The sequence below is a fragment of the Atractosteus spatula genome, chromosome 4, assembly GCF_055471065.1.
Source record: "Atractosteus spatula isolate fAtrSpa1 chromosome 4, fAtrSpa1.hap1, whole genome shotgun sequence".
Classification (NCBI taxonomy): Eukaryota; Metazoa; Chordata; class Actinopteri; order Semionotiformes; family Lepisosteidae; genus Atractosteus; species Atractosteus spatula.
This window is the reverse complement of record NC_142709.1, coordinates 32,367,755-32,395,161: the sequence shown is the minus strand read 5'-3', so window position 1 is coordinate 32,395,161 and position 27,407 is coordinate 32,367,755. Positions and strand designations below refer to the sequence as shown.

Sequence of the window (27,407 nt, the reverse complement as noted above, 5' to 3'; positions counted from 1 at the left end):
GGAGTATCACTCGACAAACGTCTTCCACCAACCCGGTGGAAATCTGTCTTCAAATTTGGGGTTTGAATTTCTTGAGTGGCGGGTGGGCTGGAGACGTGACTTAATCCAGTCCTGCATCTTCAACTAAGCTATTGTAATGACTGTCAACATTTAAACCACCTGCAGTGACTGAAGAGATCTTTAAGAAGGCCCACTGCATTACTCATCACATTTTTTTAGCCCTCTTAACTTGAGAAGCAGTTTCTTTTTAGTAAGAAAACAGTGCCTTCCAAGGCTATTCACTATTCTGACCAGTCCGATCATATCCCATATTGTGGAAATAGAAAAGGATGTATCCTGAGTGTCCTAAATTGATTTTTTCTTAAACCTGAATGCTCAAGATAAAGACTCCTAAGGATGAGATATACAGTAAGTTTCAGTATATGTCAGCAAAAACTAAAGAAACATTTCAGTACTGTTACACATCTCACTCTGTTGAAATATGTTAATTAAGTGTTCAGATCCATGAACTCAATATTTGGCAGCAATTACAGCAGTGAGTCTCTACCACCCCACAGCAGCGCGGTGCAGGATTTGCCTCTTCTACTTGGCATTTTTGCTCACTCTCTCAGGTTGCTTGGGGATTTTGTATGGACGGCAGTTTTCAAGTCTTTCCACAGTCAGGACTTCGACTGGGACATTAACATTCTTCATCTCGGGCCACTCCAGTACAACTATAGCCCTGTGCTTTCTAACTCTGACAAAGTCTTTCCAGTCCCTGCTGAAAGAAGCAGGTTAATGATCTTTTGCTGCCACCAAGCTGGACACTTTCGAAGTTGCCATTGGCCTCATAGTGGGCATCCTCCTTACCTGGCTGCTCAGTTCAGAAGAACAGCCCGATCTAGGCAGTGTCTGGATGGCTTCAACCGTTAAATGATTGACTTCACCATGTTTAAAGAGATATTAAGGGTGTAAGAAATGTTGCCATAATCGTCTCAATATCTGTTCTTTTTATCATGTTTCTCTTTAAATGAAAGCTGCTTTGGTGAGTGAGCCTTTGCTTGAAATTCCCTACCTGACTGATGGCCATTACAGAGTATATTACAAGTGTATTTATTCTGATATCAGGTAAACCACTATTTTTGCACACAGGCAGAGGCAACTCAACTAATTATGAGGCTCATGTATGAATTTTGTGCTCCTAAATTAATTAATTAAATATTAATTAAAACTGATTTTGCCACAATAGTTGGTTGGAATACAGTACTTATGCAATCATAACTTTTGCTTTCATATTATCTTGTTTGTTTTGAATGTGTGGCGTGGGTTGTGTATATAATACTGTATATTGCTACTTTGATGTGTCATGACTACAAGCTTTAAAGCAGCAAAATCTAATAATAGCATGGATCTGAATACCTTTGCAAGGCCCTCTATTAGTGGAAATACAGTGGAATGACCTATAAAGTATGTTTACTATATATTTGTCACATTTCTCTTCAGAACCTTCCATTTCAAAATTGAAAAAGAAAATCTAATTATTTTCTTTCGCTTTAGTTGTGCGGCCTTGTTTTGTGTCTTGAGCTCTTTTGTGTGTGGATGGTAATGAACACAGTGCCCAAAAGTCACACATTGTGTAGATGGAGTAATGGGCCTGGTTGGTGTTAAAACTGGTTGTTGGATGTGGCACCCATGTGCAATGATGGTTCACAGGCAATTTAACACACACATTCAAAGTGGTCCCAACCCTTGATGTCTAGAAGATTGGCTACATCAGTGTCTTGAGCTGTTGAAATTAGAAGTGTGCTAAAGGAAAAGTTTTGCGAGAGAAGAGTATCTTTGGGTAATTTTGACCCAAGCCAATGAATAATGGCTTAAGCAAAATCCTGCAGGGGGAAATTTTATTTTTTTAGGCCCAAACATTAGGTATCGTTAGGAATCTCTGCCTTTTCAGTGTACAGTTTTCATCAGCACTGGGTTAAGACGTTTGCAGAAGATGGCAGCTTTAGATGACCATTAAGATCAAGTTAATGTGTAAATATGAAGAGATGCTTTGTGCTGAGTAATTTAATGAGATTTGCAACTATTAGGATTTTATTTTTAAAACAACCTTTAACCCTGAAACAGGAACTTTGAGGAAGCTGACCAGGCTCTCCTCCTGCAAGTTGAAATTGAATATTTTATGTAGATGTAATTAAGGGTAATATTTGCATTTAGATTTAATTTTATTCTTTGCTTAACACTTTATCCAAAGCAGTGTTCTTTCTAGCAATGGCTAACAAAGCCACAACTTGCAGCCCTTTAATGCTAATTTAATTGCTGTGTTAGCTCTGGTTTCTAACGTGTTAAAAAGTAAAATACAGCTCTTGGTAATCAGTATTAATATATTGTGATAGCAATGTGTTTTTAAAGGTATTGAAATTCAGCTTCACTCCAGCTGGTGGTTATGCCAGTCAACCCATTCAGGACTTTACCAGCAGGAGGCTTTTTATTATAGTGCAGCAGAGGAAAAATCAAATCTTTTGATATTTCATGTTTTGCAAAATGGTTTACTACTTCTCGCTTTGAAGCGGGGCCGTGTATGAATATTGAAACACGCCAGGAGCTCCTGACGGAATTATTGTTTCAGTAAGAGTGGCTTCTGATTATATAAGGAGAACAGTGCAAGGAGGCAAGGTTGGGAATGGAATTAGTGTCGTCACACTGTTGAATTGGCTCATGCAGACTGTTCTCTTGGTTACATAACCTGATGCCTGCCTTTCCGTGCTTTAGTAGGGCTTGAGGAAGGAACTGATCAGTGTGCATACAGAACACTCACACTCCACAAAACAAACTTTAAACAACGCAGGGAGAAATCCTTCTCCTTCTGGAAGGGAAAAAGAGAAAAAAGGACAATACTGATTATTTGCTATTTGTCGGGAAGGGTAGAAGGAATCGTTGAAGGCTTGGATCTCTGCCTTTTTCTCGGATACGTCTTTTTGTTGGGTAACCGGTGCTTGGCAGTCACTGCAGGCTGCTCTGCTTATTTTGGTGTGGAAATATTGCTTCTGAGGTGCGGTGCAATGCTCTGTGTTCAGCCTGCTGAGAAGCAAGCTGGTGTTTGGAATATTATTAGTTGCTAATGGCAGGGTCCCTCCATCCTTTCGCGGCCGTTCTCTGCAGATGTGTGGCCGAGTCGGGTGTCATTCTGTGAGCTACCTGTGACTGAAAACCCGTTTCCTACAACTCCCCCTGTGCTTCAAGGAGTTATTTTCAATGTCTGTTCATTCCCAACCCACTAAAAAGTCTTCCTTTATCACACATCCCCAGGCTTTGTCGATTTGGCAGAAATGAGGCTGCCTTACAAAATGAAAATATACTCCAACTGATGGGTAAATATTTTCGCACACCACTGTCCAAGCCTTTACCAGACAGAAAAATATAGCACCGTGCCAGGAAGCGATAGAATTACACTCTACTGGTCCTCCCTTTCCACCATTGCACCCTGTCCGTTTGCACGCTCGACTTAACAACTCCTTTTTACAGACTGACCCCTCAGCCAGAACCTTTTTGTCAGAGTGACTGACTGTTTCATTAACCTCTGAGGCAGCTCCTTGCTCTATGCTCTTTGAAAGCGGTTAAAAGGTGTTTTACAAAGCACATTCAGATCTAGGTGTTGCAAGTTAACAGTAAGACGTCTTCCCTGAACAGAGGTACCCTCTCACTGTTGGCTTGCTCTTAACACGGAGCTCAAAACCCTGTTGCAACCCACACGTCTGCTTTGCTTCAGTGTGGAGAGGCCACTGGCAGGAAAGTTGTCCTAGATTATAGATCTGTTTTGAGCCAGTCGGTTCATTCTTCCGTTTGTTGAATTTTACAATTTCAAGCCAGATCTGCAACTGCTCCTGCCGAATACTGAACCGAAAGACATCGTCTTTAATTTGGACAGCGTGACATGTCCTCTTCACTGCCTTGCTGCTAAAGCATTTTTCCCTGCTTTTCCGGTTTACGTGTTCCCAGTCGGACATCGGCCCATATTTCCACTTCCAGCCTTTTTATTAGACACCAGTCAACATGGATGATCAATTCCTGCAGCTGCAGACCATGCTGGGATGAACCACTGAAACCACCAGTTTCACAATTAATTGCACCTATCCAGTCGTTCTTCTAGACAATAGTAACAAAAAGACCAGCGTCATTGCCACAAGAGCACTATACTGGCAAGATCACGAAGGCCCTTCACTTGACCTCAACCCAGTCAAAAAGCTGAAGAATGTCAGAGAGGCACCTGATTTCCGTTATCTTTGCTGGAAGGTCGCATGAGGTCATTAAAGTAAAGGTTTGATAACGTCTAAAATTTTACAGAAGAAGGTACGGTAGCATGCTACAGCTGGTAGCTAAATGGGGCCACTGGCTGATACTGGAGTCCTCAGTATCACTGGGGAAACAAGTTATACTAGCCAAAGAAAACCATTCAAATAAATGTTTCATGTTTCTTTTTTTCCTTTCATATTGTTTGTTTCTGTGCCCCATCTCTGAGGACAGCTTAACTACAAGGTTGTGTTTCTGTGTAAAGGCCTGTCTGGAATAATGAGCCGCCTTGTGCAATAGGTTTGCTTTACTTTGTGGTTTCTGTCGCACTAGTGCTGTAATTGTAACAGGTATATGGTAGCAGCTTCTCCCCAGGAAGGCTTCTTATGCTAAAATGGTCACTCAAGGGAGTCTTTGCAGTGAGAACATTAAACAAATAATAAAAAACTGTGTTCTAAAACCTTGTGAAATTTAAAGTGGTTTCTTTTGCAGAGTGGGGTTCATATTGTTTTCCACAGTACTAGAGCTAAATCAGCATTTCTGCGTTTTGTATGTTTGCGTGCAGATGGACAGTATTCCAGCCACAACTGTGATTCATTGTGCTTAATGGTTTGCGCTCAGGAAAGTCTAACAAGTACGTTTTACACGGAAAAGTGGGAAAGTTCAACTGAAGCAGGCAAAATATCAGTTGAACCGAGTGCAAATTTTTTCCAGCATGAGCCAGAAAATCCTTCATTCCAGAACATCGCAGGCAAAGTTAAATCTCGAATTCTCCGATTTGAATTGGAATATTTCAATTTTTGTTTTGTCGTATCACTTTATTAGCCGTGTTGATGTGATACTGTTAATTGGACCCACCATTTCTCCAGAGCATGTGCAGTAATCTTCTTTGATATAAAAAGCCTAAGGTATTTTCCGCTAATCTTAACATCCACTGTTTGCCAACTAGGTCACAGCTGCTAAAAAGGAGGTCAGGAGGGAGTTTGAAGGAAATGCTTCGTGGCTTCCACAGAATGAGGATAAGGAAGAAGATGAAGTGTCAGTTTAACAAAGATCCCTGCTCCACTGGCTTTTATTAACACTGACATTTAAAAAGTACAAACTGGGCCGTTTACTATATGTATTTTTCAGATAAATAGGTTTGTATAAGCTTTAGCAGTATGCTATCTTGAGAAGCAATCTGCAAAAATGTCAGTGTGTTTGGAGGGGTGGGCGAGAGTTGGGGGTTCAAACGTAACAACTGTAAATATAAGATGAACTCTGCTACAAGCCCGTGAAGCGTATTTTAAAATCACAACAAGCTCTGTAATTGTGGGCTCCGTACATCGAGATGTTTTGTGGTTCTTTTCAGATAGAGGAAAACCATACTTCAGTTTACCAAAAGCACTTTAAAAAGCAGCTCAAAATTTTCGATGAAACTCAGTGTAAAAGCTGATTTGGGTCTGAGGGCATTTTGCCCTCTCAGGACAAGTAATGTGTTTTCGCACGTACAGTACACTTGCAAACCTCAGGCCTTAGTTTGTTAGAACAAAAGTCAATTGTTGAAGTCATTTAAATATGTAAGAGAGCAACCTAAGCTTTTCATGATTCAGAGCACTTAAGCAATCAAGGATACATATTTGCAGCTATTCAGCAGCTCTTAAACCTGCAGTGTGTACAAGTGTTCTGCAGTTTCAAAGAGCTGGGAATTGATTTTTTTAGATGAGTGGTGCAACAAATTAGCATAGCGATTTCAAAACCAAACAAACCTACAGTCTCTGTAATCCCAAAAAGTCTGGATTACAATTGAGCACTTAATGGGAATGTTTTATGGATGCATTTGTTATGGAGAAGTTTGTAAGGGCTCTGTAGTCTCTGTCATGACTGCCCTCTGAAAGAAGTTCAAGAGGGTCTGCAGTGAGGAATGATGTACTGTATGATGTAGGTCATTGCATGAATTACCGACAGTCAAATCCAGGGATGATTTTAGTGGCTAACAAAGCTACAATTTGCAGTTCTTTAATGCTGATTTAATTACTGTGTTAGTCCTGGTTTATAACTTGTTAAAAAGTAAAACACATACGTGGAGCATAGGAGTAAACAATGCAAAATTGGAGCCTGTCCCATAGCTCGGATTTTTACTGACAAATTGAGAGCTTGTTAGATGTCTGTATCTCCACAGAAATGTTTCAGCAACCCCAAGAATAATCTTGTTTGTTAATTCAATCTAGAATTTCATACCGTGCGTAGAGTAATAAGATTTCTCCATTTTATTTGTGCAGTGGGGTTGATTTAAATGGATTCACAAAACACATCTGCTTTGCTAATCAATTGTTTTTGAGTCAATTCTTTCAGTGTTCAGTGCTGTGCATTTCCTGAATACCAACACTGCTAATTATGTTTCAGAAACGCAGCTGAAGCGCTTTGGCAGAGAGGTTCTCTTCTAGCTCTGTTGTCAGATGGCTTCTCCTGAGGTCTAATTGCCTAAATGTTTGCATCATGGTCATAGGAGCTCACAGGCTGCTGTGGTCCCTGCAAAACCAGAGGTATCATAAGTGCTTTGCAAGCTGGTTATAGTCTCTGGTTTACTGATAAGTGTTGAGACAACAGGATGTGTTGCATTTTAGTCTTAACCTCCCAGTGTGTTACTGTAATTGTTTGTTCAGCTAGAGCATGTTCATGGCATCTAATGGCCCCACGCACCACCTATCAGCGGGGAGAGGAACAGAGTGATGAAACCAATTCATAGATGGGGGTTATTAGGAGGCCCTGATTGGTGTAAAGGGCAGTGGGGAATTTGACCAGGGCACCGAACAGCACTCTTACTCTTTTTTGAGAAACGTGCTGGGATTTTTAGTGACCACAGAGAGTCAAGACCTTGGTTTGTCCCCTCATCCAAAGGGCAGCGCTGTTTTTACATTGTAGTGTCGCCGTCCCTATATGGACTGGACAGTAGGAGTAAAATAGTCTGTCCCCCTTTTTTGAATTTGCTTTGTGCAGGGCTTATGACGGGGTTTTATGATACTTTATTTAATAGTTCTGTTGTCTAGCCATATATATGAGCATCAGAAGGTTTTTTACACACTATTGCGTGTGTTTCTAAAAGGTTAAAACCTATTCAATTCCATTAAACCAGTGTGCATTAATTTCACAAATGTGCACAGTTACTCTACGTTACTGTGCTGATAGACACATGAAGTAAAGAGTTACTCTGAAACCCGGCCGGAAGACACATTTGCTAAAAATACACAATGTGTATTTATGACTCTTAACTGGCCACAAGAACATAAGAAATAAGTGAGGCAATTACACATGTTCTGTTGCTATTCTGTCTGCATGCATGTCAAGCAGGGCCAGTTGACGGAACACGGACCGATAATTACCTTAAGAAGCGTCATTGCAGTCAGAAAATCATTCAAATATCATTCTATTGATCAGTGATGGAATTCATTTTAATATAACAATTAAAAAAGTGTGCAATGTTTAAATAGATTCTTAATTTGTTTAACATAAAATACCAAGTTATGATAAAAGGAAGTTACTTACATGCCTGTGCTTAATTTGTGGCTTAAGCAATGTTCAACAAATCTGGCATGTCTTACATGACGGGTTAAGAGCCACTGTCATAATAATAATAATAATAATAATAATAATAATAATAATTGAATATGCATTTCAGACTAGCTCCAATTTATGATTGCTAAAGTGTAAAAGCCTACTTTAAGAATTTGTGCAGTTTTCATTACTGTTATTTCTTTAGACCATATTGGCTGATTTGGATTGTTGTTGTTAAAACAAGAACTTGCCAACACAAAACGGTTTATCTTCCAAGTGCAATAGTACCTTTGCTTCCATTTTCTGCTACAGCAGGTTTGGCAGTAGCTTAGTACCTGTGCGCGCTCACTGGTAACCTGACACGCAAAGGCAGCCTGGAGACTTCAGTTTCACATTTTAGGTTAGGCTAGCCCTGGTCACTGCATTTGCTGTCCCTGGACTGTTATCAGTAAGACGCCTGAATTCAGGTTGGCCCAGGGTTGTCTCTTCATTTTAGGAAGTGTTCTTGTGTTACCACAGATAACAGTACAAAAACACCATGTCGTTAAAACTGAATCCCCGGCTTCTCTATTCTTTGTATTCTATAAAGGTTAATCCACTGGCTTCTGCAAATTTTATCTGAAAGCACCCCGCCTTTTCCTAAAAAGATTTAGCTGTGTGAGTACATGCTCAAATTTAGTACATGCTAAAAATCATTTTCTTCTGTTAAACAGTCTGTTATGTTAGAAATTCTGTGAGCCTTGAAAGCCAGCCAGCAGAGATTTTTTAATTCAGGTTACCAGAGGGTAAAGCTTTTACTGGTATTTCTGCTCATAGCTTTTGACACTATCGTTACATTTTGAGTGCCATTCTCAGGAAGCCACTTTAGTGGAATTTCCCCCCCGTCTTGCATCGAGTGAGCGTATAGGACTGAAATAGCCAAGAGTCTCACACTTCCCTTTTGTATCATCTCTGCATTTGTTTAAAAATAAATGTAGAGAGGTCACTATAATAATGTGGCCTTTTAATAATGTAAAAAATGCTATTCCCCTTATAAGCTGAAGCAAAGATAGTACTGTGGCTCTCCATCATATGCCAGAATGTCTTTCCCTTTTGGTCTCCATTAGGCCCACTGTGGTTCTCTGTAAATGCATTCAGACAGACCTGAGGCCTCCCTGGTTGTGCCCACATCCAAGAGCAGGACTGCACCTTGCCTTGCTGCACACAGTCAGGGAAAACAGACCTGAGAAGGGCTCTGACATGTGGAGGCAGGCAAAGACCAAGGTTGAAAAACTGCCCTCAGATTAGAAACGAGAAGAAGGAACCCCAAGGAGGAAGGAGTGTGAAGCAAAACTGTTCTGCATTAATGGGTAAAAGCCAAGTGGGCTGTAATTCCGACTTCCCACTCTATCAATGAAGCTGACAACGACAGCATGTTGGTATTGTGGGTAACACTTGTGTTGTATTAACTTACAAGATCTTATTAATGATCTATAAGCATCTTAGAAATTATCCCATTACCATATCAGGTTTATTAGTAATTCCTAGCATGTGGGTAGTATTGACTTTTTTGTTAACCTGTTCTAAAGCAGTAATGTAGATATTATGAACATTTGTATTCCATCATTTTTGAAGTCAAGGGTTCTGTAAATATTCATAGATCCTGCATAATAAGCCATTATAAAAGATCTTCTAATGCATGATTGTGGAATATTGGTTTGCTTGCTAAAAGCTAGTGCATATTTTTATTTGATTAGTTTATTGCCATTGATAATGCATACTGTGTACCTACTGTATAGTTTAGAAATGTGCAACTTGATTCTAGTGTATCAGTGCATTGTCAGGGATACAGGAAGTATAGTGATGTAGGTAAAAAGGTATCGGAAAGCAGAACATTGATAGTGTATTATATGTGTAGCCCAAGTGTGGTGTATTTGCATCAATTACTTGGATTCAGAAGAATGGTTAATAGTGGTTTTCATACGAAGCAGGCATGAAGATACTCATTTGTATGCCATTTTCTGACTATAATATTTCAAATACCTTGTACAAGACAGTGGCTTGAAAATGTTAAATGTCACAGTTTTACACAATTCAATTGCATTCCTTGTTCACCTGGTTGTAATTTACAAAGTTAGTAGCAGAATACACAATAGACGATTTCAGCAGTAGCTCAAGATGAAATGCAAATTTTGTGACTACAGTTATGTGTTTACTTGGACAACATGCTAAACACGTATTGCAATGTAAATCAAAATATCAGCTAAGTGCCTGCATTAGTTGAGCTTGTGCATAAAGATAAAGAAGTCTCTGGGGCCTGGTGATATTGTACCAATTGTACTTAAGGAAACTAGAGATAACATTCATAGTTCAACAAAAGTCTCTCAAGACGGGCATTTACTAGGAAATGCCCAGTGTATTTCCCATCTATATATATTGTGCCAACCAACTATTTATACTTTCACATTAATTCATTTAGCAGGCACATCTGTTCAAGAATTACAGACCAATGAAGTCTTACTTCCCTTACATGTAAGGCTGTAATGGAAGTGGAACTAAACTGACGATCATGTTTAGGGCAGTAGGATTTTAAGGGATGTGGGCTCAGCTATAAGGAATAATCCATGCTGATTTACAAAAGGCAAATGCATCATAACTTACTGCAGTTCTTTGAAAAAACAGCAGTAATGGAGGCACACAACAAATCATATGATGTACGTGTTTTTAAATAGCTTTTTGAAGAATTTCAAGGTCATGTGATTCTTTGGATTTGGTTTTAGTTAATGGAAAGGATATAGAGTACAGATAACAGACCACTTCCCTCAGTAGTTTGCAGATAAAAGTAGGAGACTTCGAAAGCATCGTGGAACCTAAAAAGGCAATTCCAAAATTTAGACAAAATTCAAGACTGGGCAAATACCTGGTAGACATTAAGTGCACACTATTACATGCTGGTACAGTATAAGGTGGGAGAAATACTCATCCTCAAGAAATTACATTTGAAAGACAGTTCACATCATTTTAGTCTTCTGAACATTGTGGAGAAGCAATAAAACATGGAAACATGGTGTTATGATAGTTAAGTGTTGAATGTAAACCAAGGGATGTAATCTTTTTCGTCTTGAACAGAGAGGAGTTTCAGGGGACCATATTCAAGTATTACAAACTTCTAAATCACTGATGGTCAATTTATTAATAATAATTGATTACACTTATATAGCGCTTTTCTGGACACTGCACTCAAAGCGCTTTACAGCTCCCCTCCACCACCACCTGGATGTGCAGCCCCACCTGGATGATGCGACGACAGCCATAGTGCGCCAGAATGCTCACCACACATCAGCTATCAGTGGGGAGGAGAGCAGAGTAATGAAGCCAATTCATAGATGGGGATTACTGGGAGACCATGATTGGTAAGGGCCAAATTTACTCTTTGCCCTGGGATTTTTAATGACCACAGAGTCAGGACCCCCCTGTCCCTGTCACTATAATGTGACTGGGGCATTAGGACCGCTGGGTGAGTGCCCCCTGCTGGCCCCACTAACACCTAACACCTCTTCCAGCAGCAACCTCAGTTTTTCCCAGGAGGTCTCCCATCCAAGTACTGACCAGGCTCACACCTGCTTAGCTTCAGTGGGTTGCCAGTTGTGAGTTGCAGAGTGATATGGCTGCTGGCCATTTATCCAGTGGTTTCAGAATGAACATGAAACAATGACCAGAGACAGGTGAAAGCTATTTGAGAATGCATTCAAAACTGACAACACAAGATACCTCTTCTTGCAAAAGTTTGTGGGAATATGGAACAAGATAACTACCATTGTGATGCAGCTGATATCCTGGCTTCCTTCAAGAAATGGCTAATGAGATGTTAGCTTCTAAAAAACCAGTGAGATGGATGGGCGAAATGGTGTCTTCATTCATAAATGTTGTGGTCTTATTGTTTAATAACTACATTAGGAACAGCAGTGTATAGGTAACATTGACTTGTTCTGAAACAGAGTCAGTATGAGTCTTGGCTACTGTGATTTGCTTTGTACTTTCATTGCCTGTGCCTTGTGTTTTGAGGTTATTCTTGTCTAAGTGCATTAATAGCAGTACTCACACAGTATTAGCATTTGTTTCTGTGAAAGGTACGTGCTAGTAGTGTGTGATACCTGGAAGGAAACTACAAAAAGAAATTGGATATCAGTTTTCTAAGAAAACGGTGTGCAGATAAAATAGCTCTGTAAGTACCTAAAATACTTGATTGTATTTTTTATCACTTTTCTAGTTTTGTTTTGATTCCCCTTTGACTACACATATACTCCAGTGTTTATAATGTTCCCTGGTGCCTAATAGGTCTCATGGTACTCTGTAGTCCCGCCAATAATCTGGTATACCACAAATCACTTGTACATATATAAGCTGTATCGCAGTTTCAGGACATGCATTTATAGCCAACAATAACCTTATAAAAATCTGCAGAATCATATAAAATAAAGATGTATATAAACTACATAATAAACATGTCTTACGAGATATTTTATAATGCTTTATATGCAGTCCTGAAGGGTTCGAAAAGGTGTACTTACCGTTTAAAGGATGCGTTATAAAAACAGCTACTGCTTTTCTATTGTTATTGTAGTATAGATTAGTGACATGTTTGAAGTTGAATAAGCACATCATATATCTGCTGTAAATCAAAACATTAGTGTTTTCTTTGTTGTGCTGCCATTTCTGAGTCAAGAACGAATTTTGCCTTTTTTTCATGGTGGTACCCAGTGGAGATTGGAGTTGGTTTGGGTAATTATTTTTTCAGGGTTGAAGTGGACTGCAGTCCTGCCACCTTCGGGGTGGGGTTGGGCCGTGTGTGAGTGTGGCGAATGTCTGTGTGTGTATGAACGGGCCATCAGAAGTGTGGAGTAGAGGTGAGCAGGAAGCACAGGCAGGACCTCCTAGTGTGTAATGATATATATCCTATAATAATCTTTACACTTATATAGAGCTTTTCTAGACACCCCACTCAAAGTGGACCTACCTGGATGATGCATCGGCAGCCAAAGTGCACCAGTACACGCACCACACATCGGCAACCAGTGGGGAAGAGAACAGAGTGATGAAGATTTATAGATGGGGAGTAATAGGAGGCCATAATTGGTAATGGCCAGTGGACCAGGACACCGGGGTGACACCCCTACTCTTTGCAAGGAACACCCTGGGATTTTTAATGACCACAGAGAGTCAGAACCGTGGTTTTACGTCTCATCCAAAGCACGGTGCCTTTTTACAGTATAGTGTCCCCATCACTATACTGGGGCATTAGGACCCACCGAGACTGCTGGGTGAGCGCCCCCTGCTGGCCCCACTAACACCTCTTCCAGCAGCAACCTTAGTTTTTCCCAGGAGGTCTCCCATCCGTTGGTACTGACTAGGCTCACACCTGCTGAGCTTCAGTGGGCTGCCAGGTGTGAGTTGCAAAGTGATCCTGGGTCATGGGTTTCTCCATGATGAGAATTTTCCAGTGCTGAGCGTTGCAGAGCCCCCAAACATGGGGGCCCAAGAGCCATTCCCCAGCTAATTGAAGTGACTGGCTGGCACCCTGCAGATCCTGAGTGTTGTTCTGTAACAGGTGTGAGCTGCTTGGCACGAACAGGGAGGTTTTGTACTGTCTTTTGGGATGAGATGTATGAAGCTTTTAGCAGAGGCTGAGCGCTGTACTGTACAGTTGAATTCATGGGGCCACTCATAGGACCAGTTGGATTAAGGCACCAGGATAGTAGATTTAAAATTTTAAATCTTATGTACTCTTTTGTAATGTACTGTACAGTCTACATTGTGCAGTAAAGAGAAGAGAGAAAACACAATTCGGCTGTGAAGCCTTCTTCAGGTGTGAGAAAGACAGGGCAGACAGCAAAGATTAAATAGCAGAGAAGAACAAAAGCTGGGAGAGGGGAGGAGGCAGGAGGGGCAGAGAGGCCACTCAGGAAGGGCAAATTGCAGAAGATTGCATGAGAGTATTCATTTTTCATCAACAGAGGATACCCCACCCGTGTTATCGATAGGGCCCTCACCAGGGCCAAAAAACAGCCCTCGTCTCACATCAGCATTTCCTTGGTGCTTCCATACCACTCTAACACACTTTCTATCCCAGGACTATTATTAACAACTACTCCATTTTACAGGGCGATCCCTCCATCGGTACTCTTTTTTCGAACTGCCCAATCATCTCATACCGCCAACCACCCAATCTACATAAACATCTGGTTCACAGCTCCCTTGACTACACTCGGCAATCATCCCCACCAGGCACCTTCCCCTGTGACAGAACTCGCTGCATCACCTCCAAATACATAACTAACAACACGCTCATTCAGGGCCCCTCAGGTCAATTCCGGATCACCCAGAAGACATACTGTATCTCCAGCAAAAAATGCCCAGATAACTACGTTGGGGAAACCGGAAGGAGAGTAGGAGACCACTTCAGAGAACATGTTCGGGCGAAGAAGATGAAAGATTTCTCCAAGCCCATAGTTTCTCATTTCACCTCAGACGGCCATGATCACACTAATCTATCTGTCTCTGTTCCCAAAGAAGGGTTTCTCAACTCCTACAGCAGAAAGATGACAGAAAGAAAGTCATTCTGAAACTAGGTTCACACCATCCCCCTTCTCTCAATGACCAACTTATTTCCGTGTAATCTTCCCTATTCTCATGCAGGTTTTGACTTCACACCTTTCTTCACCCTTCTGCACTTTGCACTTCCTGAGTGGCCTCTCTGCCTCCTCCCCTCTCCTAGCTTTTGTTCTTCTGTGCTATTTAATCTTTGTAAGATCACTTTATTAAGATAAGATCACTTTATATACAATTTCTTGCATTAGGAATTCATCTTTTCGCGTACCCCAGCTTGCTCTCCATGAGACACAGACACAGACAGGGAGAGAGGCTTGGGGTCAGAGCACAGGGTCAGCCATTGTACAGCGCCCCTGGAGGAGTTCGGGTTAAGGGCCTTTCTCAGGGGCCCAAAGCAGTAGGATTCCTCTGCCGCCGCGGGATTTGAACTGGCAACCTTCCAGCCACAGGCGCAGATCCTTAGCCACAGTGCCACCGCTCCACCCCTTGTTGTCTGCCCTGTTTTTCTCACAGCTGAAGAAGGCTTCACAGCTGAAATGTTCTGTTTTCTCTCTTCTCTTTTCAGCATGGAATAAACCTATTACTTGTTCCTTTGCGGACTAAGTATGCTGACACAGCTACCCACCGGACTACATTGTACAGTGGTGTCTTTTGTGTTTGTGCATGAACAGCATGAATAATAGATAGATAATACTTTATTAATCCCATAGGGAAATTGATGATAATGATAACTCTTCTAATTCCAATGTACATCTACGTCTGGCAATAACCTCTATACTCTGCTACTCCCCTACTATCTTTAAAAAATTAAATAGCATTCATTTTGTTTATGCTGTTACCTGTGAGACCTCCAATAAAGTTCTTTGTTTGAAACATTCTAATATATTGATATCTACAGCACACTAGATGGTCAAGCCCGGAAACATCAGTAATGGGGTATTCCAATGACGAAAGTGCTCTCAAAGTTGTAATGGGCATTTTTTCTAATTTGCATTGATCTCCATTAATGACCTTACTCCTCAACAGTACCATGCTTCAGGCATGCCAGTTCAGGCATGCATCAGAGATGCAATTCTTTCTCCAAATGTCTTTATACTACTGTTCAAAACAAGGAGTTTACCCCAGAGTAAAAGTACTGTGCACAAAAGGATTTTTTAAATGATACTCTTGTGATCACTGGGTACTTGAAAGGAACTGATATGCGAAGACCAAGTACTATATTTTGCGTTTTTGAAAGTGTGGGCATGCTCCATAAATTTCAAAACTTTCGCCCGGCCAGTTATGAATCTTTTTGAGCATTTTGCTAGATTTATTCTAGCAGCGGCATGTCTAATTTGAGCATGATAGATCTCAAAGCTACAGACGTGCGCAAAATCATTATAATTTTTCAAGGCTTTTGTCAAGCTTTTTTTCCCCACCAAAAGTCCTTTGTGGAATGCTAATTTCAGGGACACCTGATCAATTTAATGGCTTTTATTTTTCCAAGATGTGCTGTTCCACTGTTGAGGCAGAAAGAAGAAGATGGAGGTATTTTAGTAACAAAGGCCGATTAGGTAGGGTCTGTTTATAAAAGAGAAAGTTATCTGGCAGAAAATGGGGATTCCTCCATGAAGAATACAACCAGAATGCACTTGCTAGAATATGAAGAGTTTGCCTTTTACGTGTTTGTTGGAGCGATGGCAAGTAAGCATGAGCCAAAAGGAAGTTCCAGTAGACGTGTAAACCACACAGAGGATTTTTTAAACCCATTCCCAGTCTAACCTTTTACAAATAAAGGGATATGTGATTGTTGACCTAATATGTTGTCAAACAAAAGGTCTGTTCGCGAAGATTTATTGCCCCTGTCCCCCCAGTATAGCATATTTGTCTTCATCTTCGTGTTCTGGTTTGACTGTAATTACTGTACAAAACATTGCACTTTGAAGTATAAGGTGAGGATGCTAATGAGTGCTCCTCCTCTGTGTTCGTGTTTCAGAGCTCCTTCTTAGATCCTGCAGTGTGGGTCTTTTTACAAAAAGGTCGAGGGAGATTTGTATCAGTGCAGAAGCAGAATTGAACGCTGGGTCTAACATTGGAATTTCCTACATGCGCGACCTGTCCTGGTACACCCTGGCCTGTGTTCAGCGATGAACACTCATGTCTTCATGCAGCAAGCCGTGAGGCACTGTACAGCTGCATTCCACTCACAGAGCCACTCCGTATGGCAGTACAGCCACATGCCCAGATACCCACAACTGTCTTACCTGCATTTCTTGTGTCCTTCATGGTGGATCGGGGTAGTAATGGGTTTCGAAAGGGAGAGCTGTATACTTCTGCAGGACACTGGTGGAAAAGGGAGGAAAGGTGTGATGTGGGGAAGTTGGTGTGGTATTGGAAGCGGAGAGCCCAGTTTCGACCCCTGTTGCAGGGGTAAGTGGCTAAGATGTTCATGTTGAAAAGGTAGCCTTAACTCCGGTGTGTCACACCCCTGTGCAGCTCCCTTCCTCTTGGGCTGTTCTCCTGGCTGCGATCTTGTGCCTGCCGTGAAATTTGCTCATCTGGCCTTTTCTTCTCTCCTCTCTTCCCTCAGATCTGAAGAGAGAAGCAAGCATCTGTCACATGCTGAAGCACCCCCACATTGTGGAGCTGCTGGAGACGTACAGTTCCGATGGAATGCTCTACATGGTCTTCGAGTTGTAAGTCTTGGTTTTCCTTTTGTCCTTGGTGTTTCTGCTGGCATGTGTTTTCTCCACAGGAGTTAAGAGTGAAGGTCTGTATTGCAGTCAACGGAAATGCTTAGCTTTCTGGGTGAGGTGAGGTTGCCTGCTTACCTGAGGCTGTGGAAATGCCTGCTCTTGACATCTGTTTATCACCAGTGGGAGACGCTGGCCCTGCTTGGGAGGCAGTGAGACAATGGGTGATCCGGCGGTGCAGCCTTCAGTGGAAACGAAGGCCTGTCAGACTTTATGAGGCAGTTTTCATCAATGATCGCAGGCCACGTCCCAGCAAGTGTGCTTTTTAATAGCCTGGTGGTTACCTGCTAAAAAAATCCCTGCGTCTCAATTTACCTTGTCAGTTTCTCTGACTCGATTCCCACTGTCCAGGATTTGAATGCCTTTTTTTTTAACAATTTACAACAGTGTAGAAGTGTACATCTCTAAGCAGCCCTGACCATGTGTTGCAGTGCAGAGAAAACCTGTATAGTTAAGCATCCCAACTGTGTCCTTCCAAAAACAAGCGTTTAAAACCAACTCCTTGCTTTACTAAAGGCATGCAGCCTTGAAACCCGTTTGTAAAAATACAATTTGTTAAAATTTAAGCTAAAATAAATTTCGTGTTAATTAAGAGACAGAAATCCTAAGCAGTGCTGTTTGTCATCAAAGGGCTAACCCACTTGCTTAAGTTGATGGCTTTTTTAAAATATTCCAACCAGCCATGGGTGGCTCTAAATGTCTCTTGGCTGCCTGAAGATCTTTCTTCTCCTTCGTGATACCTGAAATATTCCCGCTGAGATTTTGCTGTCTCCTGACTCCGATGAGACCCGACGGAGGGCAGCGAAGAATTCGTTCTTCAGGACCACAAACAAAGGAGCTTTTTCTTCTTTGTGCTCTCGCCCATTCTTCTAGGAACTGCTGAGGATGGAGTCTGCACTCTCTGTCCCTTAAAAATTTTGACCTTACACATCTAATAGCTTTGTGTCCAGACTTACAGGCCACCTCAACTTCTAAACTGCAACACCAGGCAATGCTGGCATGCACTGGGAAGCCATGTTGAAGGAGATAAAACTCGCACAAGCGTCTTGAGCTCCGATCAGGCTCCAGTGCCCAAGAAGCAGTCCAGTTCAAAGACTGGCTGAGCAAGGGGTAGTGCGCAGGGATGACCTGGTGTAAAATGTTATTAATTGCACGTTCATATAACAGAGAGAGTTCACAGGAGTTACGTGTTGCAAATGCGACATGAAGGTTATCGACCCTGGAACATGGGGAAACCATTGCAGCGGACCGCAGCCAGTGGAGGCGGGCTGATTGGGAAGAGTGGGCAGAGGAGGTACAAGATTTGGGAGGAGACGAGGGAGTGCAGACGGCAGAAGGCAACCCCATCCCCTTTACCGCCAGAGTCACTCAACAAAGCAACAAGCAACAAAGCTTGTCGCTCCAGATGTGGACTGTACAGTCACAGTAGGCGATGCTACTGACTGACCAACTGACTGGCGCAAAACTCCCTTGTCTCTTGAGACCGATGGATGCCAGCGAGCGAGAGTGCACGTGTCGGAGGGGAGGGTGGTTAGTGCTGCAAGTGAGATTAAATGCATTTAAGCGTAATGATTTTTTCAAGATATGGGAGGGGTTTCCACTTTGTCCTGCTAGTATTTTTTTTCCTCTTGCACAGAAGCAGCAAGCAGTTTTATAACAATTTGGTCCACCGACGTGCCAAGCTATATAAACGGACGTGCTGCATATTCACAAATTTAATCTGTGCAGATTTGATTAGTATAATGTAACAAGCATGAGAGGTCCAGTACCTTGGGCAGCCTGCAGCTGGTAAAATCTGAGTTGGGTCAAGCTGCTATACATGGTGAGTCTTGTAGCCTCCCCTCAACTGACTGTCAGGTTAATATAGTACGCTTTCAGCAGGATTCAGTTATTCTTGTCTGATTTGGTTCCAGACTATGTGAAGATAAATTGGCTCTGGCTCATTTTGGATGGTTTCGGCACTTTTTAATAGGATCCTCTTCCATTGCCAAGTTTTCAGTACTTGTTTACAGAGTGACTTAAACAATCAAGCAGTTAATGTGTCGTAACACCATGGCATACAGACTAATTGAAGTGAGATTATACCAGGGGGTCAGATTCAGTTATTCATCTGGACAGGCAGGAAGGCAAATGTACACACTTGGAACGTGTTGCACATTTTTTTCAATTTATCCTTAAAACCTTTGAACGATTTTTTTTAACAGCTTCACATCCCGTTAGAGATGCTTTTTTGTCTTCAGACTTTGTCTGCAGAAGTCCATCTGTTGCCTGCTGTCTGCAGACGTGAACTGAATGAGTACACCTGTGCCGTCTGACCATGGAGACTGTGGGCAATTTCCGGTGTGCAGGAGCAGCACTGGTGCGCTTGGACAGGGGCAAAGTGGGGATATTTGTGGAGTAGACCTGTGGGACACGACAGTATGTGAAATCTGTTTTAAAAAGACATTTTGTGGGGAAAGAAAAACAGAGGTGGGGGCAACTACCATACAGAAGACCAGATTTTATAAGATGAATAGAAGTTTTATACTTTGAAACTTAGGGAAAGGGTTGAGTTGTAACTGCTGCAGGTTTGGTCTGTGCCCATTCTGACAGACTGACAATTGTATTTTAAGTGCTTCCATGCTAGTAAATGTTTGACTGCTCTTCAATAAGAATCAAAACCATAAGAATTTGCCATCCTGCAATGTAAATAAGATAGTACTTTGTATAAACTAAAACCCAGATTATTTACAGTTTTACCAGAATAACAATAAAACACATTTTGGGGGGGTTGCTGTTCAGTTTTTTCCACAGAAAACTTCTGTATTTTATAAACATTGATTCCCGAACATGGCGCAAAGCAGTTTTAATACAGGAACTTCCCGTTAATTGTTCATAAAGTAGTTTAACAAAGATTTAGGTTCAGAAAAAGGAGAAATGCGAGATTCGGGTCAGGGGATTTCCATGGGCAAGGTGTCATTTTTAAAACCTCTACTTACCTGCTGATCTGTATCCTCGCACCGTGCTGTACAAGACGTGAGAGCTTCCGGACGAGCACTTGACCTTTATGCATCTACATCTCGGCTGAATTTGATAGATTTGATTTTTAATTGTCACTTTTGAGGTGTGTGCTTAGGTGCAATGGGAGGTTGAAACAGGTCTTCAGCGCAAAAGCGGTTGCGACAAAAACAGGCTGTGAAACTTAATAAATGGAAGTGATGACAAACACTTGCACAGGAGGTGCTGTAGCAGCTCTGCTGATTGTGCGGCTGAGGTCGAGACCCTCAGCTGCTGATCTGGAAGCGGTAACTACGCTGATGTATGTCAGGCCAGTTGTAATGGGATTTTAGAACCTGCTCTGTGTCATTATAGAGGTCTTCAGCTCGACATGTCCCTGTAGTTTCATTCCCTTTAAGTGAAGGATTTCAGCATGGGAACAAGGGTTTGCTGAATCCTAAATGGATAATTACTCTTCAAAGCCCAAAGGTGCTACATAAACGATGGGCAATTTGGGGAAATAAAGGTTTTGATGCACCTGTAATTTTTGATGTAAAGTGCCCTTTTTTCCCCATTTACGGTTGTCTGTGGTTTTTAAGGAGCTGTGGTTTTTAGGTTTACACTACCTAAGACAGGGTGGGAGTTGAGAATTGGAGCATGATAAAAAAAAAGTGAAACAAAAAAGCTGGTCATAGAGGTGATCTGGGTTCATCCACAGCTTTCATGATCAGGATTTTACTATAATAGACCAATGCCCACGAAGGAGAGGGTCGATGCCATGAGGTGTGTGATGGTCGCATTTGGTGAGTCTCGAAATTATCAAGGAGCTAATTTATCCGAGGATCTCATCCAGGCCTTTCCTGAAAGAAGCCAGTTGAAGGTTTGGCTTCACCAACAGGGCTGTAGAGCTTGTTCCAGACTCCCACAACCCTTACAGTAAAGAGGTGCCACTTATTCTCCATTTGAAATGCACCTCCCTGTTAAGAACTCTGCCCTGTGGTTCTTGTCAGTCTTGACACTGGAGAGGCTCACAGGGCTGTCTTTGTTTTGAGTTCTTGAATTGGGTCACCTCATAATCTTCTGGTGAGCACTAAAAAGATTTGATTCTTTATTTTATCCTTTCAGAATATGACATTGCTGTAAACCCAAGCATATAAATGGTTAATCTTTGGATTCCAGTGCAGCTATATCTTCTGTGCATTTTTATGACTGAAGATATGCATGATATCGTAAATGGAGTCTTACCAGTGCATTTCACAATGTTGATATAACTGCACTTTTAACAATATAACCTAACATTCTTTACATTTTGTTTCCTTACATCATACAGTTTACTGTAAGTGTTTACACAAATACCCAAGTCTTTAAGTACTATCTGCAAGCTCAAGGTTTCCCATTTTAGATTTGTAGATTGTTTTTGCTGTCTGAGTGCAACATCCAGTAAATGTCATCTGCCAGGTGTTTGCTCAGTCTTGAATTCTATGACTTCTTGAACTTCCTTTGAAGTATTCACATTATTTATCCTCCTTTTTGGTATCTGCAAACATCACCATTTTACCAACTATACCATAATCTCAATCACTGATAGGCATGAGGGCAGTGGTCCTAATACAAACCCCTGTGGCACTACTTACCTCTGACGTAATTCTACACTTTTAGCTATGTAACTGAACATTTAGCATTTAGCTTTTTATTTCCTTCCAACATTGCATGGGCGATGAAAGTGACACTTCGCTATAAACCCCTAGTGATTTTAGCACTGCACCACCAATTGAGCATCTTGCTGTTCATGTTAAACTTTCATTGTAAATGCTGGAATAAAAGAAAATAAAGTTTGACTAGAGCAAGTCATTTATCCCATGAGATGTCATCATTAGCCTGTGCAGTCAATCTCAGTATTAAATTGCACACTTGAAAGGGATTTGGAAATGCTTTCATTCATACTTATCTGTAGAAAATTAGTGTTTTAAGAATGTACTTCTAGTCTGTGTCCTCCTCTTCTCCTCGGTTCTTTGTTTATATTCAACAAGATCAACATTACTCATTCCTTTAACAAAGCCCATTTACTCATAAGAATGTTGCACCTTTCATATAAAACTCGTGCAACAGAGCAGTGCTATCTCAGAATTCACAGGCTCTCCCTATGGATTCTCTTTGGTCCCAGTGGCGTGTTTCTTGCACAGTGGAGGGTGTGTGTTTGCGAGATAAGAAATTACACTAACCTGCACACACCCACTCGCACCCAAATGTCCTCACTTTTCAGAACTGAAATCCAGGGCTGCTTGCTGGCTGCTTGCCCAGCTTGGTGAAATAGGATGGAGTGTTATCTGCCCGCCCGTCAAGTTCACAATCTGACTTTGCTCTTGTTTTGGCTATTCCACAGCATGGACGGCGCAGACCTGTGCTTTGAGATTGTCAAGAGAGCGGACGCTGGTTTCGTATACAGCGAAGCAGTGGCGAGGTGAGTAGAACTTGTACTTAATTTTTGGGCTTCGTGATGTAAAATTCCCTTTCAAACCGCTTTACCTATCTGGATCGCAGGCCGTTCTGAACTAAAAAGTTCAGCGCAGTGTTCATTGATCTCTTTTCAAAATCGATGTCTCTTATATGAGCACCATGATACCATATATGAAAATGAGGCATCTTGACAAAAGACTAGGCACATAATGGAGCACACATTAACATCTGTGTCTGCTTGTTTGGCGTTGTCCATCATGCCAGGGCTCAGATCGGACTGAAAGGTGGCATTTATGATGTTGCAATGAAATAACTGGCGATACTAAGCATGTATCTGTATCACTGTATCTGAGCAGGTGCTCCTTTTAAGTGCAGTAGTGAAGTTACTAGTTATTGTATGCTATCAGAAATGTGGAAAAGTAAGCAATGGAAGGATGGAGTCAATGCAAGTCTGTCTGCTCTCCCTGGAGTTTTAGCCATTGTTATAGTTCATAATGCCAGATCCTAATTGGGTGGGCATATGATAGAATGCCAAATTTAGCAATTCTAATTTAAGTAGATCTCATTGTTGAGAGCTAGTGAGGGCTCCCCCCAAGTAAATGTGACATTTTAAACTGCCGTTCCTTGACTCTGTCAGTTCTCTACTTCTCACAAGCACATGCACAGAACACATTGGTACAGCACTGCAGATAACATTTATCTGTTCCTGCATCATTCCCTAGGGAATATTAGTCTGAAAATTAATTGTTGTTGCTTTGTCTTTTGTCTGTGCTTAAACTTTTACGATACAGAATCAGTATATTTAGGCCTTATTTTGAACTTCGCATGGAATCTACATTTGTCAGGATGAATATTTTTCTTGTACTTTTGTAAACAGTGTTCTTGGAATGTTATGAACCGGAATTCGTTTGATCTGGTTCTGTCGTGGCCTTTAGGGCCTGTGGTATCAGACATAAATCTGCGCTGCTGTCTTGCTCAGGACCCTGGGGCGCTAGTTTGAACAGGATGACGCGTGTCTCTGGCCCTGCGGGTGGGCTTCCCTGTGAGTTTTTTTTTTTTTAACTGTTAGTCATGATGGGCAAACCTTGAGCAAAAGCACTGAGTGGCCAAACAGAGGATGGCATTAACACCGTGAAGAGTGCTATAATTTAATGTTATACTGCAATATTAGGTGCCTTTGTTATGCAGTACGGTGTAGTTGTTCTCTCCATCTTCTTAGTAGAGTGAGAAACTGTTTTGAATATTAAGTTTCACAGTTACCGTTTGCAGGTCACAGTGAAATAGTTGTTGTTGTTTCAAACCTTCCTCTGTTGAAAAGCCATTTCCTGTCCAGTTGGGGAATAGTAGTGCTGTTGGATGTCCTCAAAACATGTGCATCTTGCATTTACTCTGTTTTTTTTCCCCCTGTGACCCCCGAGAGATCTTAGGAGAAACCAGGTTATAGAGCACATATGGCTTGGAGGTCGTGGTGAGTCACCCCAGGCCCAGAGCGTTCATAATTGTGGGTGCTGTTGTCTTTGCAAGGTGGCACTGGTCAGAAAGGGTGCATTAGAATGAGCCATGAGAAGGAATCTTGGAGTAGACATGAGAAGGCTCCCTGATTGCTGGCATGCACACAGTCGTGTTGACGGTGCTCCTAGATTCGCAGATTTCTATTTCACCATCCTGACTGTGAGAAAAGCCTGCCCTGTGCAGGGAGGCAAATACTGATCCTGGAAAGTTCTGCAGATCTCACCCTGCAGCCTGCAATTAGTAAAAAAAAATGGAACACTCAAATTTTGATTAATTTAGTAAGTTTATTATACGCTCTGCTGTAGGAAGCAATGCTTTAATTGTGGTCCTCTTGGCTTGTGTGGTGGTAGTATTTTTAAAATGGTTTCTAAACTACTGAATTGAGCAAATCCACTTCTTACTGCACGTTTTGGAAACAGGATTATTCCAGGTGAAACTGAAGGGGGACTCACAAATTGTGGATTGTGGTTACCCTACAGGACCAGGGTTGTCTACCCTACTGTTGGCAAGTGCAGCTCTGCCCCCACTGAGATCTGAACACGAGTACCGCTTGCTGTGGGGTTACACATTCCACTCCTCAGCTTAAGCCGGCGTCGCGCTACATGACTCGACACGACTTCTTTGTTTGAGAGCATGTCAAATTTAACAACTGGAGTTGTTGAATCTCGCTGCCTTTTCTGTCCTAGAGGGTGTCAAATTATACGACAAGGAATCGCAGGGGTGACTAATTACACGATTCCCTCACAACATTTCGCCACGGTTCCTAATCTCGCAAAAGTACCTCGTGGTCACCTCATTTTGGCAACCAATCAACGTGGAGCACAAGAGGAGCACCACACGAAAGTAAACAAACAACATGGAGAACAACCACATAAACATCTTGAAAAATGTAACACGGGCATTGTTTTCCACAAATTAACATCTTCAAAAATATAATTCTTCTTTATAAATCTAGAATAAATTTACAGAAATAAAACATTTAAAAATTAAAAAACACCTTTAAAACAAATATTGTAAACAAATTGGTATTGTCCTATAATGTGTAATATATTGGGCACATTATATACAAGTACACATCTGGCTCATTGCCCACCCCTACAACTTGCAACTCGTTACAACCAGTTTGATTTTATCGTAGCGAGGCGCAGAGAGTTGGAGGGGCTGTTAAGACCGAGTTGCTGGGGTTGTCGCACTACACAACTGCCAGTAACGGGCGAGCTGCGACTCTCTACAACTTGCAGTGATTTTCTTATGATTATGTAAATGAAGGATACGACTGAAAATCCTGGGAGAAGTCGTGTAGTGTGATGCTGGCGTTAGAAATCTGCCACAGAAGAGGCTTGATCTCCTGATGAGGGACAAGTTACTGATTAAGCCCTAATGATTTATGGTTTTGAGGCAAGCAGATCTTTCGCACAGAGTATTGCCCTAGCATGCAATGGAATTGGAGGTCTCAGCAGGTTTCATTGGCTATCAAGTAGATGGACGGATAAAAAATTCAGTTGAAAATTCCCAGTTCAGTTGAAATATATACTTTGTATGTTGTAACACAGCTAGAATATGGATTTGGATTATTAACACTGAGCCCTACCGTTGCCTACCCAGAATTCTGTATAAAGCTTTCCTGACTGGCTGTGCTCCAGTAAAATGCATTTTGGCATAGTTCAAGCAATAAATTAAACTGATTAAAAATAATGAAGCAATTATCACATAGGTGAGGAGAACTGGTGATGTTATATAGCAGTTACACAAGTCCACGCTCTACAGCAAATTAAAGTCTTTATTTAATCATGTCTCTCCACATATAAACATTCATCTGGTCTGTTCTGCTCTTTTCTCACATCGTGCCCGTTAGTGCATGTACTGTACCATTAAAATTTACAGTGTAATACAGCGTTTTGCGTTGTTCAGAAAAACGTTTAACATTTTTCCACACTGATTATTCAGTGCATGCGTTGGCAACTCATTACCTGTTTTTAATATACAGTAATTTCTGATTGATTTCATTTTGAGCTGTGAACCCTTTAGTATGGGCATCTAAAACATTCAGAGAGCAGAAACTAATCTCAACAAGAAACTACAAGGAACTAAATAAATTATGTTTAAGTCATTTCTCAGTTAATTTATACAGTTTGTGTGAATTTATAGCTTTTTGAGTTCTCTAGGCATTCTCTAGAAAATACGTTGCATGTTGAAAAACAGGCCTCGAAACGTTTGGTCTTTACAGTAAAAACAAAAATAGAATTTGAATGCTATGATGAGAAATTACCTCGATCCATAAGCCAGACTCAGTCCAAGTGATACCTAAAGGATGTGTTTGCAGGCCATTTTGGCAGTTTTGTGTATTTAATTTTTATTGTTTTATTTTATTGATGTCCTTCTCCGTTGAGAGACGGTCTCTTCTGCCATTCGGTGTTCTGCCCCAGTGCCAGTGACCTTTCATGCACATTTGATGGAGAAAAAGACTTTGAATGCTGCTGTCAGTTCAATACATTTCTCTTTCTTTTCCAGTCACTACATGCGACAGATTCTTGAAGCGCTGCGCTATTGTCATGACAACAACGTCATTCACCGAGATGTAAAGGTAGGACATATTGTGTGTTTTATATAGCATGCACCTCCTGTTTCCAAGATGGTTACTTCTCTTCAAGACACTAAAAGTGTTGGAGTACAGACCCCACTGTCCAATTATTTTTGCTTGGCTGATTCATCCTTCTACGTTGGCCATAATGGTGATTGTCTTGATACTGAAGCGCCGATAAAACTATTCCAAATCAAGTTGTGTTGTTTGTGTCATACAAATAAACATAAAGTAAAATATATATAGAATATAGAAATGTATAAAATGTATAGGAAGGGTTTCTTTCTAGTTAACCATACACTATAGACAGTAATGTTTGAGCCTTATGGATTTTGGCAGTAAACTGTACTTTTTTTGCTTGCAAAATGTTCTTGTGGTGAAATGTGAGTTGTACAGCCTTTGCAGTTGAGATACTGAAAACCGGCAGCAGTAGATGTTAGTTCTCTATGGCTGTGCACTTTGCAATTCCTCCTGGTTACAGCATCTTTTAAACATTAGAAGGCAGCACTGATAATGAGAGATGCAAGGACAGATGTTGATTGATTAACAGCTTACACGTCCATCTTAATTAAAGGGCCTTGATTATATTTTACGCAAGAGTGGGCGGCTCTATAATACACACAGTCCTGAAATGGAGGTGGGGGTGGGGAGGTCTTTGCTGTAATGAATGTGGGTCATTTACAGTATGTCTGTCGTTGATTCATCCCATTAACATGGTCCCATTGTTTTAGATCACCTTGGGACTAATGAGCTTTGTT

The 27,407-nt window shown here is 41.4% G+C and overlaps 1 protein-coding gene across 18 annotated transcripts in view; it reads left to right on the top strand.

Annotated features, from left to right (window-relative positions):
• caska (calcium/calmodulin dependent serine protein kinase a) overlaps positions 1-27,407 on the top strand; it is a 263,444-nt gene that overhangs the window by 109,398 nt on the left and 126,639 nt on the right. For all 18 annotated transcript variants that reach the window (XM_088915059.1, XM_088915068.1, XM_088915064.1 and 15 more), the window contains exons 3-5: positions 16,961-17,066; positions 22,483-22,560; positions 26,580-26,652. In XM_088915059.1, the coding sequence (XP_088771185.1) occupies positions 16,961-17,066; positions 22,483-22,560; positions 26,580-26,652 (257 nt within the window). The remainder of the gene's footprint in view (positions 1-16,960; positions 17,067-22,482; positions 22,561-26,579; positions 26,653-27,407) is intronic.